This window comes from Ochotona princeps, chromosome 10, assembly GCF_030435755.1.
Source record: "Ochotona princeps isolate mOchPri1 chromosome 10, mOchPri1.hap1, whole genome shotgun sequence".
Lineage (NCBI taxonomy): Eukaryota > Metazoa > Chordata > Mammalia > Lagomorpha > Ochotonidae > Ochotona > Ochotona princeps.
The window spans coordinates 20,332,050-20,348,778 of record NC_080841.1 but is presented as its reverse complement, the minus strand read 5'-3'; the positions used below and the strand labels follow the sequence as shown (position 1 = coordinate 20,348,778).

Genomic DNA, 16,729 nt, shown 5'->3' with positions numbered 1-16,729 from the left:
CTGGGGACCATTGGTAACCTGTTAGTGTTGCCCAGTTTTATAAGTATGCTTGGATTTTAAACATTTCTTCAAAAAAAAGATACTCCAGACGATTATTAAAAATGTGAATTATCTATGAAACATAAGAGATTCATTTTATTTGAATATAAACAAAGCAGTATAAACCACCGAGGAGACCATGACTGTTGGGACTTGCATGGCAAGGGCAGACAAGCCCACAGCAAACTTCTTCCTCATCACCTTTTATGACTTGTGGATCTGTTCCTAGATGCAGGAACTCTATTGGTAAACAGCTGTCTAAATGATGACTACCGTATCTATTCTTCACTGATGGTCTCAGGAATAAGCAGCCAGAAGTTCAAATATTAGGATTCCTACAAAGTCCACAGGACCCCACTGCTGTCTTCTTGGACCAGGCCATGAGAACAGCTCTGTCTGTCACCTTCCTACTGAAGGAGCTAGCTGTGTGAAGCAGCTATGATTGGTTCTTGATATCACACCAAAATAGTCTAGAAATACTGCCTAGTGGAGTCCAAATGTCCTTACATTTTATTTTGGATGAAAGCACCTTAACATTATGTTCTAGACTAAAATAGCACTATGTGCAACCAGGTACAGTGCCCTACTGCCCTGGGCCCCATGTTACTCAACAAGAAGATGATGGTGCTGGTACCAGATCTCTACAATCTCAATATGAGCAGACTGGTTGCACATTTCCTATGGATTCTCAGGCTTCTGTCTTCGAGTGAGGCAAGTTCAACAGAAGAGGAGTAGACCAAGCACTGGTCTCTTGGAGCACAGCCTAGAGCATATCAGGCTCAAATGCCATTGCCAGCAGCATTAGTCCACAGTGTATGTCTGGGCCCAGGCAATGCCCACGTGGGCATAGCAGTACAGGAATCCCAGGACAGAGAGGGTCACCCATGGCCACCCTGTAGAGAGAGCAGAGATGCAAGAATAGTTAGCAAGGCCTGGAGCAGGACCTGGCACACTGGTAAACTGTCATTATTGGAGATAATGTTCTGAAAGATCTGCTCTACCCAACAGGCAGAGTCCTACATTCCTACTTGGGTCAGCATGAAACACAGGATGCACAATCCCAAATGCAAACATATTTAGAAACAGGGAAAACTGTTTCAGAATGTGCATTTGAAGGCCAATGCAGATAATGACCAAAAAAAGAAAAAAGTGCATGAGAACCCAGGAAGTCAGAAAATATTGATTGACCTAGCACACTGGAAGTACACAGACCCCAGACCAAATATCTGACTTCCAAGCACAACACTCCCAGTGGTTCCTTCTAGAAATACTTGCCTAAGAATGCCTGTGCTTTTCATTCAACAGTCCTTTCATGCTATTTATCACTCACTCATCTTCCTGCTGTCAATGTGCTTCACTCAAAGATCTACAGTGAGCACTTGGGAGAGCCACAGGGGTCAGAGACCAACATAGAAAAACCCAGTCCTGTGGCAAACAGACTCCCACCCCAGCACAGGTTATAGGATTTGTGTTAGAGAATGGAGGGTATACAGAGTCCATTTACACTGCACAAGGTGAGATGAGCAAGGATTTGTCAGATAGGAGGGGCAGGATCAAGCTACTGGAGAAACCACCTGTCACATGACCAGCACAGGCCATTCAAAGAGCAGAGTCACGTGATGTGGCTGCAACCCCCAAGGGGAGTCAGCACTCTGGAAGGCTCTCTTCTTGCTGTGTCAATCATTAGCTGCTACTGTTATTAACAACACTGTAAGTTGCTATAGCAGAGGGATTAAGGGTGTGTGGGCTCCCAGGTGAGATGAGGCACAAGTCCAAACCCCAGCTCTAGCTCTTACCAGCACTGTGGGCAGCCTTGAGCAGGTTAACAAATCCAGGAATAGAATACTTCCCTCACTAATCCTTCCAAGATCTGAGTGAAAGGATGTGAAGGCTTAACACAGTTCCTGGCATACAGGGGACAGAGAAGCCTCTCTCCAGCAAGGTTAGAGGGATAATGGGAAAGTCCAGCCCAGGTCATCTTCCTAACTCCTGTTTTCAACTTTCCCTTACACACACTGGCTCACTACAAACTCTCCCAGACTCTCCCAGACCCTCCCAGACCCAGCAGGTGAGAGCAAAGGGGAACTCTGGCATTTTGGTCCCAGGGTCAGCCATGTGTCCCCACCTTCTGCCTGTCCTGTAACCACACTCACAAATCAGCAGACACAATCACTTCAAACAGCAGACTTATTCTCTCAGAGTTCTATAGGCATGAGTTCTAAGCTACGGTGTTGGCAGGGCCACGCTGCCTCTGAAGATGTGGGACAAATCCTTCCCCACATCTTCTGGCGGCTCCTGACTCTGACCTGAGGTGGCATCACCACAGCCATCGTCCCTGCCTTCATGCAGCCACCTTCTCCGCATCGTTCTGTCCTTTCCTCTCCTCTCTTTAGGTGGATTCCAGATCCCAGACAGAGAGCTCACACTCGATCTAGGATGACTTCTTTCTAAGCTCAGTAAACAATAACATCTGCAAGGATTATGTTTCTAAGTGAAGTCACATTCTGAGTTTCTGGAAATAGATGCCCAGGACAGACAGTTCCCTTCCCCAAGCTCCAAGATGGAGCCAGCCACCCCAAGGCCTTCTGACCTCCTCGTACTGTGGCTCAGAGGGCAGGATGAGGGGAGGGGCCTCAAGCACAGGTAGCACCTCCTGGACGTCAGCTGTATTTGGGCTGTGACGCCAGGACGTGTTTGGGAAACACAGAAAGGTCAGCTGCAGAGGTGGGCAAATGCAACAACTTTCTGTCACAAAGTAGGGCCTGATGTGGCTGTGCTTGGCATCTGTGAGTGTCCTGGGAAGCCCCTCCTAACCCCTAGCCAGGAAAGCAGTTGCTGAGTACACAGTACTGGGAGAGTGGATGTTACCAATACCTCCCGAAAGTGAGGCAGTCATGTGTCTTTTGTGGGCCACAGCCAGACCCCTAAAAGTGTCCCTATACTTACTGGAAACGCTTTCCAGAATTGGATCTGGACAACAGTTAGGAGACTGATGATTCTGACTGCACTATGACACTCTAGCAAGCCCTGGCTTCCTCATCTATAGAACAGAATCACAAATTAAAAAAAAAAGCATGTGAGTCACAGACTTGTATTGCTCTCAGAAGTGTCTTAGAAATGCAAAGGATTCAGGCTGGCAATGTGACTTAGTGGGAAAGCCACCGCCTACAGTGCCAGCATCCCATAGAGGTACCAGTTCAAGTCCCAGCTGCTCCACTTCTGATCTAGCTCCTGGCCAATGCACCTGGGAAAACAGCAGATGATGGCCCAACTGCTTGAGCCCCTGTATCCACGTGGGAGACCCAGAGGAAGCTCTTCACTCCTGGCTTCTGTCCAGCCTGTCTCTGGTTGTTGCAGCCATTTGGGGAGTGAACCAGTGGATAGAAGATCTCTTTGCCTCTCCCTCTGTAACTCTGACTTTAGAATCGACCAATCTTAAACAATGAAATGGAATGAAAGGGATTAACTCAATGCCACCTGAGAATTCTACTGCATACACACAGCTTATGGTGCACAAGTGTTCCCACAGCCAGCAATCCTGATGTGTCCTGGATGGCTGCCAAGGACTCCTTGTCCCTTCCTGACCTCAGACGATGACAAGAAAAAGACACACACCCCCAAGTCACCTCTCTACGTTCCCCACCCAAACACTTGGTAAGCACTTGCCCCATGCCTGGGCCACTCCTAGCCTTGGCCTCACCCTCTTGGGGTTTTTGGCTGTGGCCACGGAGCACTGATGGGGCCCAAGTGAGTGGTTAGGGTCAGGGCAGCACCTCCTCCTTCTCAGGGTTCAGTTGAGGATAGAACTGTAAAACTGAAAGCAAACACAATGGTCTGTCCTTCTGGCAATGGTCCCAGGGCTGCTGCCATGATGAGCTGTCAGGCAAGCTTGTCAGATATTAACAAGAAAGATGCTGTCAAAAAGTACGTGTCCTGCCAAGGAGCACCGGCCTCCCACTGCAGCCCACTCCCCGTCGCTCTTTCCCTACTTGTCTTCCACGCCCTCTCTTCTCACTCAGTTTCACCGTCCCCACTACTTTCATGCCTTCCTTCTCTCTTCCAAGTCTTTCCCCCTTGCCTTACCCTGCCTTTCGCACCCCTCCTGTCCTGCTCCCTCTCTGCATTCCTCTCCCCATTTCCCTTTCTCCTCTCTCCCTCTCATCATCTCCCCTTCCTCCCTCTCCATTCCCCTCCTCCTTCCTCTTCCCCTCCCTCCCTCTCCCATCTTTCTCCCCTCCTTCTCCTCTCTTCCCTTCTCCCTTTCTCCTTGTCTCTCCTCCATTCCCTTCCCACTCTCTCCTTCTTTCCCCTGCTGTTCTTTCCCTCCCTCTCTTCCCCTCTCTCTCACCAATCTCTCCTTCTCTCCGCATTCCCCTCTATCCCTTCCCCCATCTTCCTCCTGTTCTCTGATTGCTCCCTTCTGCTCTCTCCCTCTCTCCCATTCTCCTCCTTCTCTCTCTCATCTCCTCTCCCCTTCCCCTGCCCCCTCACTTCAGCTCACAGCCTGATAGGAATTAGGATCTTGACAAAAGAAATGCTCCTTCTGAAGGAGTTGTTTTAGGGCTGGAAACCCCCAACCCCCCTCGACTCTGCACATTCAAAGCTGGGTCTCTAAAATCAGCAACATGCCCAACTGCCTGCCAGGTTTCTGAAACCAAAACCTAACAAGATCCTAATGGAGATCAGTTTTAACAGATCATGGCAGAAAAAAAAATGATGAGTTGGTTGCTGGCAAGTCAGACAATCTTCCTAAGAGATTAGATTGTATAGTAACTGAATGGGTTATTTGACAGAGCTAAACACAAAGAAGTAGGATGCATGATAGACTCAAAAGGACCAGTGTAGGGGTAAAATAGGTAGAGTAAAAAGATGTAGGTAGTTGCACTGTGATATTGCTAATAGGATATTGGTGAGTTGCATTATAACTAAGCTAATGAGAAACAGGTAGTCATCGAGGGAAATGGTTAGAGCTAATAGAAAGCAAGCAGTGTAATGGTACAGAGTGTCACAGATGAGCAATTCTCTGTGCAGTTCCATCACCTGAGAGGACTAAACAGGAAGAGGTTCAGGCTACTCAGACAGAAGGCTGGAATTATGCAGCTCCAGGAGAAGCCAAAGGATGCAATTTCTGGAGAGCAGGAGACAGTCACATCAAGAAGCAGGTCTGAGGAAAAGCTTGAGGCAAAAGGTAATATGGTGAAATGATGGAGCCACATTTTGTAGAAACAGCATAGGGTTCCTCTGAAACTTAAGCATAGAATCACCACACACACATCCAAAATAATTGAAAGCAGGAACTAGAAGAGTTATTTGTACGCATGGTTCAAAACAGAACTATTCCCCAATAGCCAAGGGAAGAAAACACCCCAGAGTCCATCAAAAATGAGAGAAAAAACAGAAAATGGGATACATGCAATGCAATGTGGCTGCCTTTAAAAATGAAATCCCTGGCATATGCTACAGCACTGACTGACCCTAAAGGCAACATGTCAAATGACTGAAGCCAAAGAATATTATGATTCCACTTATACAGGACGCCAAGAAGAGTTCAAGAGGGCCAGGAAGCAAAATGGTAACTGCCAGGGCCTTCGGATACAGACCTGGGAAGTTCAGGTGTGACAGGTCATAAAGTGGTACTTTGGGAGGGTGAAAAAGTCCCTCAGCTGCACAGTGCTGATGGTTGTACAACAGTGAGAATGCACTCATTGATACTGAGCACAGTGCTACCTCAAAGTGGCTAAAATGAGAAATTCTAGGAAAATTGTCCACCAACAAAAATTATGCTGAAGGAAGACCTTGTCAAACTAATACACCCTGTAAGATTCAGTTTACACAGAATACAGACTACTGGCCTGGCACAATGGTCCTAACGGCTGGTCTTCATCTTGCACATGCCGGAATCCCATGTGAGCGCCAGTTTGTGCCTCACCTGCTCCACTTCCCATTCAGCTCCCTGCCAGTGGCCTCAGAGTGCAGTGGAGGATGGTCCAGGGCCTTGGGGCCCTGCACTTGTGTTGCTCCTGGCTCCTGGTTTCAGACTGACTCAGCCCAGGTCATTGTGGCCACTTAGGCAGTGTGCCAGCAGACACAGGATCTTTCTCTCTGTCTTTTCTTCTCTCTATGGATTTGCCTTTCCAACAAAAACAAATGAATATAAATAAATAAATAAAATGCAGACTACTATGTAGTCACAAAAAAACTAATAAGCAGCTGCTGGGATAGGAGAGAGAGGCTGCTAAGAGGCCCAAGGGATGTTCAAGGAGGATGATGCTTTTTGTCTTGTCTGTAGGAAAGTTTTCTAGGCTGCACACAGTGATATAAATTCATCCAACTGTATACCTGGAGTTGATGCATTTGAATTGTGCATGAATTATTCCTCAATGAAGTTGACCCCAAAATATTTTGAAGGCAATACTGAGCTATGAACAAATCACAGACTTGCAGCCCTGGTCTGCATGTCCTAGGCTACATATGTGCCAAAGTGTTCAAAGATGCAGGAAACTTCAATTCAGTTTTCCAATGCTAATATATCTGCAGTCCATCTCCTTACCCATAGTGGGCCTTGCCAGGTGCAGGACTAACTGGGTGCTCCCACTGTCACACCACCCTTTCTTCCACCTGGGCCTCTGGGAGCACTTTCTGAACCAGGCAGAACCATTCAGCAGAGTGGCACCTGCTGCAGCTGAGTCACACACATCTCATGCTGGGGAAATCAATCCCTCCCACAGGGAGAGAAGTTCCTTGAGGTGCCGAGTTGTGTCCACTGTCAAGCACCCCATCAAAGGATCACTTTGTTCTCAGGCTGGGCAACGCTTCAGAAGCTGTGATCACCATTTTGGCTCTAATAACACTTTTTCCCTGTTAACCACTTTTTAGAAGAAAACGGCCGATGACCAGTGTATGAACACACTTTGCAGGGAAGTCTTCTTCCCATCCTGCATCACAGCACCTTGTCCACCTGCGGACACTTTACAAAGACTATGCCATCTACTCAACAAATCAGTCACAATCCTGGTTAACCCTCACCTATCTCAGAGGTAGGCAATACTAGTCTGGTTTTAAGAGGGGACAAAGCGAGGCCCAAAAAGGCAAAAATCACATCAAAGATCAGGGAGCCAGCAGATTGTCAGAGTGATGTTTAACACCAATTCCAGTATTTCTGCTTAAAACCTGAGCTTGCAAACTTTCCTCCATAGCTCAACTGGGAGAGTTCATCCTAACCAAGCTGCAGACCAGGAGCCGTTCTGATCAGAAAGGGCTCTGATCACTTTGTCAAAGGCTACAAGCAAGAACAAAGCTGTCAAGTCTAGTTGGGTCTACTTCCAAACCCTTGGGGGCAGGTGTCAGGGTTCTGAAGTGCAGGCCCAGGACGCCTTAGGGTTCTCAATAACATCTTACTTGAAGAGTCTACCAACTTGGAACTCTAACCCCAGAGTTTCAAGCCACCGTGTGTGTGTGTGTGTGTGTGTGTGTGTGTGTTTTAAACAAATCAAAACACAAAACCACCCAGCTGTCTCTTTCACTCTTGTACAGCTCACAGGGCCCTAGCCCAGTTGCTGCTCCAGCCAGACTGGGCTGGGCCTGAGAATGTGCATTGCCGACCTATTCCTGGATGATGCATGACATCACAGCTGGTCTGAGAACCCCACTCTGGTGCCTGATTTTCTAGGACAGCCCTGTTGGCAGCTGGGGGAGACGCTGTACACTGGTGGGGCTGTTCACAAACAGAAAATCAAATACAAAGATGCTCAGTTTAGAGCAAAAAGATGTTGAAATCCTGGAATAATTTTGCTATAATCCACATCTTCCATGAAAATTCTAAAGATTCCCAGTAGGCATGGATTTTTATTTTTTTCCCCACCAAAACAAGGTTATTTTTAATGTCATTTTCTACAAACTTCTTGAAGCACTCCTTCAAGGTTGGGCTTCTTCATGGAGCAGAGGAGAGACATTTTGGCAAAATCACATGTTGCCATGGACATCTGCTGGGCACATACCACATTCTCACAACCACCCTATCATGTGGGCATCATTAGTCCCATTACACAGATATAGAACAGAGGCTCAGAGGTGGAAAGCAATTCACCGAAAGCCTAAAAGCCATGCTTGGATGAGATAATTCCAAAGGATTTGGGGGACACCTAAGCCAGAGAGCAGTAACTTGCTTCTGTTCAGGTACTCAAACCACAGCCACCTGTCTCCTGGCCAGGCCTTTTTTCCTTTAAGTCACTGCCTTTCAGAGCTCCACTCACTGGCTACTCCAGGTGCCCAAGGTCAGACAGAGGGTAGGAAGTAGGTTATTGCTTTCTGACTCTAGCCCTGGCTCATACACATGCCACCCCATCTCCCTCTCTAAAGGGGAAGCATTCATGAGCAGAACCGATGCCCTTGGTCTCAGCCCATTCTCACCTGAAACTGGGCAGCAAGGAGTCTGCCTCAGCTCCTGTATGATCCTTTAATAAAGCCATCACAGCCATCATGATTTGGCCCTGTCTATGGGCTACAGGGGGCTCTGCAGAGGAACAGGAGGGGCTGAGACACCCTCAGAGAGCTTCTGGCCACCCCTGGTCATATTGGCTGGTGAGGTGCTGCGTGCACATTCGCACCAGCATCACCAGCTGTCTTTCATCAATCACATTGTTCACAGTCAATTTCACATGCTGATGAAGCCAACCTCTGCCGCATTTTTCATCCTTCTGCAACTCCTGGTGCAGGCCCTGCAGGCAGGTGCTCACCGCAGCACTCACTACCGCAAAAAACAAATCATTTCACGTGCAATGGGAGGAAGCAGGAGGCAGCAGCCAGAGCTGCTGAAGGCAATGCTGAGAAAAATACATGTATATATTTTCTCCTTCTGGGGTCATGTGGAAGGGGATCCTGTATCCCAGAAAGTTGTTTCCTATCCTTGGGGCCCAGGGGCTGCAGGGTGCAGACAGTGGGCATGGTCTTCCCCAGCTGTTGCTCTCCCAAAATCTGTGCTTTTAATCTAGCCTAATAAAGAGCATGACTCATTGTTAATTCAAGACCATGCAACAACACAAAACAGAGGCTGCCTGGCAAGCAAGACGATGCAAATCCTCCTGGAACACAGAAACAGCATGCTGTGAGTCCGGCTCCTCAACAGAGGGGCCCGCCTCTACCCACCACACTGTGTCCAACAAGCTCTTACTGCTTAGCACTTGGGCAAGCAGCCTGGTCTGAATCTTCATTGGAGGCCTCAGGACCATGTGTCCCTGAAGGCTGAGCTCACCAGAACCACCAAGCTCTTTACCTATACCTTAGATTCAACTTCAACAGCTCTGCGAACCGCCTCGCACTGAAGGGAGGCTCGGAAAGAGCACAGATGTCCATCATGGTGTTCATCCTGCCACTGACAAGCCGAAACTGAGCAAGACATCAACAGCTGAACATGGCAGTGTTTGGGCTCCAACACAACTATCCACATGGCAGGGGTGAGGGGGTCGAGGGTCTGGGAACCCTCCTCCAGGAGGAGTGGTGGATGGAACTGGTGCTGGTTACACCTGCAACCACAGGGACTGTGGAGAAGAAACACCACCACAAACACATAAACATGATGGTGTTTGAGTATCCTTGAGGGCAGGGCTGGAGAACTGGGGAGACACCAGGGAAGTGAGGGTACTCCTGGGATAGTCAGGAGAGCTAACAGGTAGCTAGGGTTAGGTCCCTGTTGGAATAAGAAAAGGGAGAGTCTTTAAAAGTGTTTGAGAGGCTTGCTTCTGCCCAGAGGCTCTTTAAAAGGAAAAACCACCAGCTCCCACTCCTGAGCTTTGGCTGTGTCATGGGAATAGCCAGCACGCAGCGGTCCCACCCTTCTGAGTTGGTAGGCTATCACGAAAATGGGAAGTTACCAGTCACACCCTTCTGGTGCCTTTCTGTTTTAAGTAAAGCAGGCAGGATTACCCTTTGATGAGTTTTGTCAACACCTTCTAACTGATTGATAGCTTCTGCTGCATTTCCTTTTTTCCCCTAAAGTTGTGCTTAAAAGTGCCATCATCACCACTTTTTTTCTGGATCTTTTCCTCTCTTGGGGCCCCCTCCTGCAGCAGGTTTTGGACTTAAACAAATCTTATTTTGCTCACTGCTTTGTCACCATGGAACCCGAGCCACCTTTCTCATATCCTTTCACTGGCAACTTGTCTGCAGCTGGAACCTTCTGACACTGGCTCAGGCTCAGGAGTCCTGTGCCAGGGCACCTGGGCAGGTGCAGGACATCTTCTGGGAGGGAGAGGTCTCAAGTCTGCATGTCACAAATCCGCTGTCTTCCCAGGATAAAAGGACACACTCAGCAAGACTGAAGACATCCTGTCAACCTTGGAACACCCATTCACAGGACACCACCACCAACAGCCACTCCTAACCCCTGAACAGGGAGCCACGCCCTGGCTATCCAGTCGGCCTCCATTTCCCAGGATCTGAAGGCCACTGATGGAAAAGCACATCTACACTTGTGGGCATATCTAGGATGAGGCTGAAAAGGAGAGGCTCCAGGGATGTACCCACCATGAGCCCCTACGGTTGGCAAGAAAGGTACCGCACTCACCCTATGTCCAGCATCACCAAATGAAAAGGGCAGAACGGGACAGAGTGAAAACAAGACCGAAACTGCACAAATACGTGATACGTTGATGTCAGCCAGCACAACTGACGTGTTCCTTTCTAGAAGCAGCTGTTAAGACAAAGGACTCAGAATTATCTGACTTGGATTTGGGAGCAGAGAACAGAACAATAAGGCCAGGCTTCTGGTGGCAGCAGCACAGGAGGCTCTTCCCAGAGTCTCAGAAGCGACAGCCGGCCACAAACCCAGAGAGCCCTCAAACAGGAAGAAGAACAAAGCACACGTGTCCTTATCCAAAGGTCCACTTGCTCACCAACATGCTGAGGGAGGGACAGTGTGAGAGAGGGCCTGTGTGGCTCACGAGCTATCACATGTACTGGCTTTTAGCAGAGTCAGGATAGGCTGGACACAGTTATCCTTCCTCTCCACCTGTACTCCTACTGCTGGGTCCCAGGCAGGCAGGCTGTGCCCGGGAGGCAGCTGGTGGCAGTGGGTATTCCCTTGCAGGATGTGGAGATCATAGGTTTGTACATCTTAATGCTCATTTTCACCTGAGCTGCCTTGTGCCTGCCTGTGAAGGAAGCTGATGGGAGAATCAAACAGTTCAGAGATTTGGATAGAAAAATGCAGCTTCCACATTGATACATGCATCTGGAACAGGCATTGCATTTCCTAAGCCCTGGTGTTAGTAGCGACATGGGCAGAAGGTCAGGAGCTTGGGGGTGATGTCATGGTAGCAGCATTTGGAGCAGCCTGCTCATCACTGTGGGGATCAGAGCAGTTAGGTGGCCCTGGGCACCAGGAGGTGGGAGCAGCATCAGAGCAGCCCAGAGACAAGGCAAGGGCTATCCCAGGAAGGGAAAAGGAAGAATGCAAGGCCATATGGATCTATCACTGTTCATTCCCGACTTTGTTAAGGCTCTGTACTTTGGGTTATGCTCTGAATGTACATATTTACTGCTGCTTATAAAGGCCATGAAGAATTCTGTTAAATTTATGTAACAATGCCTCAGTGAATATCCTGGTATATTTTTCATTCCCTGTATATGAAAGTCCATAAATCTCAGTCTATCATGTACCTGAAAGAGCTGGGTCACTGTGGGGCGAGCCTGCCAAGCTGCTCTCTGCTGGGGAGACCCCGAGTCTGTAAGAGAACCCTGACCAGCACCCATGTGGCCCAGCACCATGCGTCCTGCTTACTCCTATTTCTCTGAAGAGTGAACAAATGAAAACCACGTGGAGGTTCCACCTAACTCCAGTTCTACATTCAGAGCTCTACTACCACCACCTGCTGGTGTGGATGTGGGAAAAAAAAAATACCCTCCTTCACTGTTGGTGGGAGTGTAGGCTAGTACAGCCACTACGGAAGTCAGTATGGGGAGTGCTAAGAGAACTGCTCATTAACATGCCATATGACCTAGCTATCCCACTGCTGGCTATATATCCAAAGGAAATGAGATCTGCACATGAGAGAGGGATCTGTAGTCCTACAGTTACTGCAGTGCAATCTACAGTATCAAAGACATGGAAACAACCTAGATGCCAGCCAAAGAAGAGCATATAAAGAAACTGGTACATCTACTCCGTGGAATACTACTCAGCCATTAGAAAGAATGAAATCCTATCATTTGCAACCAAATGGTCCCAATAGAGACCATTATGCTCAGTGAAATAAGTCAATACCAAAAGGACAAATATCATTCTCTGAGATACAAAGCAACTTTCACGCAAAACACAAGATCAACAGCCCTTTCAAAATTCTTTCTGCTGCTTCTCATGGGTTTTGATATTATTCTTATTCAAAATAGTTCCTTTTATCAAATTTTTCACTGACTCACAGGCTAAAGAGTAGCATCATTTTCTTCAAGAAGGTTTTTATTTTGTTTTCCATTTCTTCAGTGACACATTGGTCATTTGGTAGCATGTTAGTTAATAACTTCATGGCATTGTAAATTTTTAAACTTTCTTCCTGTTGTTGATTTTGTTTTTTATGGCTTTTCATTTAAGGGGATGTATAGTAACTGCATAAGAGACTATCATATCCAGATGTGAAGATACAATGCAGCATGCATCCCTACTTCCAAATCAAAGATGGACTCCCAATGAAACTGTTCAATATATTTTGACAATAGGCTGGCTGGACGCTGCCATTGTCCATATCCACAATGTCAGGATACACTCAGCAGAATAATGGACTTAAGATTGCTTATGCAGGACTATACTATTGTGATAATATAGAGGAAATCAGTGGGGGGGAATTTGGGGAGAGGGTTAGGGAATCAGAGCCTATAGAATTGCTTCATAAAATAAAAAATTAAGATGGGCCCGGCGGCATGGCCTAGTGCCTGGGGTCCTCGCCTTGAAAGCCCCAGGATCCCATATGGGCACCGGTTCTGGTCCTGGCAGCTCCACTTCCCATCCAGCTCCCTGCTTGTGGCCTGGGAAAGCAGTTGAGGACGGCCCAATACATTGGGACACTGCACCTGCGTGGGAGACTTGGAGGAGGTTCCAGGTTCCCGGCTTCGGATTGACACGCATCGGCCCGTTGTGGCTCGCTTGGGGAGTGAAACATCAGATGGAAGATCTTCCTCTCTGTCTCTCCTCCTCTGTGTATATCTGGCTGTAGTAAAATGAATAAATCTTTAAAAAAAGTAAAAAATTAAGAAAACAGGAATACAGTCATAAAAAAGAAGAATGAACTTGATCATCTTCCCATTGATATTCTGGAAATTTCTATTCACATGTTTTTCCTTTTTTTTTCTACCACCCTGGTGCTTTCTTCTTAAGATTTACTTATTTTTATTGGAAAAGCAGGTCCACAGAGACAGAGAAAAAGATAAGGACAGACAGAGAAAAAGATCTACCATCTCCTATTTCACTTCCCAAGTGGCTGCAACAACCAGAACTGAGCTGACCCGAAGCCAGGAGCCAGGAGCTTCTTCCGGGTCTCCTACACGGGTGAAGAGTCTCAAGGCTTTGGGCCATCCTCGACTGCTTTTCCTGGCCACAAGCAGGGAGCTGGATGGGAAGTGGAGCATCTGGGACACGAACCAGTGCCCATATGGAATTCCAGTGCATGCAAAGTGAGGACTTTAGCCACTAGGCTACGGCGCTGCTTTCTTCTTGCAAACTTCCAGGAGTGAGGTGGCCATGAATATGCCCAGCCTACAGGGTGTCCTGCTATCACCAACAGGAGCTTGAAGCCAAGAACACTTGAGTCCTGGAGGAGCTACCCCAGACAGGCCAGGCCTGGGGACAGTCTGAGTCATGAGCAGTTCATGACAGCTGGTCACCCCGAGCACCCCAAGGACCATTCAGAGCTACCCAGTTCTTTCCTGCTTCTGAATCTCCAGTAAGTGAAGAAACCAAAACAACTTCTTTACTACAGGAGTCTCTTCTGCAAGGAGCTCACAGCAAGCCAGGAAGACAGCTCGGGTCCTGCTTCCGTTTTCTCTCTGCCAGACTTCTCAGCTGGAGAGCGAGCGCCAAGGATTTACTTCCATCCTGCCCTCTTTGCCCCCTGCTCTCCCCTCCCTCTCCACCTCCATTTATCCATCCCATTCACCCACCTATTTAATTCTGATTGCTAGGGCAAGGCGGGGCCTTGCTTCCAGAGCCATCTCTCAAGGCAATCTCACAGTGAATCACTGAAGTGTACTGAGCATGTGTTCCAGTCCTCCCTGGCTCCTGACCACAGATTGTCCTGAAGTTCAGAGCCAATTGTGATGGGGAATAAGCAGGAACAATGTTATCAACCTCAGCCACACCATTCAGGGTCCTCCAGAGCCAGAGCTCAGGGATGCTATTGGCTCTCTCTCCCCAACTCCACCACACCCTTTCTCTGGGTTTTGCCCTGGCCTTGAGGCCACCAGATGCCTGCTGTCTACTCTGAAGCCCAGGCTTCCTATGTTCTTCTCCAAGATGATGCACAGCTCATCCCCACACTTATTTTGCTCTTCAGATTTGAATAATTCCTATAGGAATGAAGGAGGGGAGTGTGTCCCTGCAGGATCAGAGGACAGCCTCTGGCTTCTATCAACACTCTCCACTACCACAGCAGTGCCCACCTAGTGGTCTGAGAACCAGCGGTGAGTCATGTCCCGGGTGCAGGTTCAAGCACAAATTATAGGGCACCCCCCTTGGAGGTCTGGGCACAGCCTGGAGGAGTCTCCTCTTCAAGCCCCTTGGTCCCACATTCCCTCTGCTTCCGCAGTTCCTTGCCTCAGGCTCCCTTGAACTCTCAGCTTTGTGATGCCTGTCTCTTCCCTACACTAATCCCTTCTTTGGAAATACCCAGCATGCTCTCTCTGCTCCAGACTACTCTTTGATCTATATCTTGTACAAGAATGACTTCCAGAGCCACACCGGCGGCTGACCAGTGACCCCCAAGCAGCAGGGAGGACCAGGAAAGGAGAGGCAAACATCATGTCGAATCTGCAGAGACAGGTGGAAGAGATTAGCATGTCCTCAGAACTTCCCCAAGTTCAACCTTTTTGGAAATTCCACCAGAAGTACTCACCACAGTGTTTTCCTAAGCAGTTCATAATCAGAAACATGAACTGATATTAGGAAACCATGCCAGCCCCCACTGAGAGCCTGTTGCCTTGTCTCCCGAGGAATGAGATTATATCTCTCTAGTCAAATATTCAGGGCTTTCTAATATGGTATTTAATCAGTAAAATTTCATAGAGCTGTTGATTTTATAATTCCCTTTCTGAACTTATCATAGGAGAAAACTTAAAAACTATCCTATTTTGTCCTCTTGGACAAACTAGAGAAGGAATATGCCACACAACAAGTAAGTATACGCAAGGCAGGGTTGCCCAGCACCCACAACCCCTCATGAGCTGCCTTCCTTCCCATTACCTTGTAAGGCTTGTCTCAGCTAAATTAACAGCTGTGCAGGGATAGCCAGCTGACCTGGAGAGCACTTACAAATGCTTTCTATGCAAGGGCTCCCAAGTGTTCTGATGAAGAGCCTGAGCTGTCTCCGAAGCCCCTGAAGTGTGTTTATAGCTGGCTTCATTCCAGGCCGACAAATAAAAGGCCCATGCATGATGTTTATCCTTCCAACAAAAAGAAAAATTAGCTAGAATGCACTTGCACTTCAGCCCTTTTTTTATGGAATCTTGGAAAAAACGAACTTTGGGAAATCATCTCTTTCTTGTTCTCCCCCTCTCTGCTCTTTTGGATGAAGCGCCGCAGAGAGTAAAGGAACTTGATTTCCTACGTCCGTGGCTGGAGCCAGCTTCAGACACAAGAGTGGCCGGCATCACACAGTACCAGAAAGAAACCTGCCCCAGGGTCTCAGGAGTCCTTGGCTGCCCTGCTTTGCAGCTCTGTACACACGCTTCTCTCAGCCTTGAGCTGGAAATCGGAACGATCAGCCTCTACTTATAAAAATCACTGAGAATTGGAGCCATTTAATTTTCCTGCTGCTCAACCAGATGCATGCATAGGAAACAGTAAGACAGCTGGAACCCAGGCAGCAAATGAGCTGTTTTGGAGCTCGGGGTCCCTGACCTTCAGCACCACGCAGGATGTGCAGCTTTCCTCCACATTTGTACAGGGCTAGATGGAGGCAAAACTCTGGCCACAGTGTGCTTGGGCACATCTCAATTACAGACCAAAGACTTCTCCTGCGGCTGCTGTTGTGTAACAGTGGGCTAAGCTGCTGCCTGTGAGGGTGATGCCAGCATTCCATACTGGAGCACCTGTTGAATCTCATCAGTTCCACAGCTCATGAAACTCCCTGCAAACGTGCCTGAGAAAGCATCATAAGATGGCCCAAGTTCATGGGCTTCTGCCTCTCCCACCTGGGACCTCAGCAGGATTCCAGGCTTCTGCTTTCAGCCTGACCCAGCCTCAGTCTTGGTAAGCATCTTGGCAATGAACCAGTTACAAATCTCCTGTCATCTCTGTCTTTCTTTGTAACTCTAATAAATGAAATATATCTTGGGACAAATGACAAATTTGCCCATTTTTGACTCTCAATATTACTAGCGCCCTCTAGAGGTCGGGAAGCGCATACTCAAAAAACACTCCCCTGATGTAAATAGCCTGCAGTTCTCTTTGGAATCCCCACGTGAATCTCCATCCCTTAGCACTGCTAGC

General features: G+C 48.0%; 1 protein-coding gene across 2 annotated transcripts in view; it reads right to left on the bottom strand.

Annotated features, from left to right (window-relative positions):
• Nucleotides 1-210: 210 nt before the first annotated feature.
• Nucleotides 211-16,729, bottom strand: part of HHAT (hedgehog acyltransferase) — a 262,535-nt gene continuing 246,016 nt past the window's right edge. For both annotated transcript variants that reach the window (XM_058669146.1, XM_004578676.4), the window contains exon 12: nucleotides 211-932. In XM_058669146.1, the coding sequence (XP_058525129.1) occupies nucleotides 841-932 (92 nt within the window). In that variant the 3' untranslated portion in view covers nucleotides 211-840. The remainder of the gene's footprint in view (nucleotides 933-16,729) is intronic.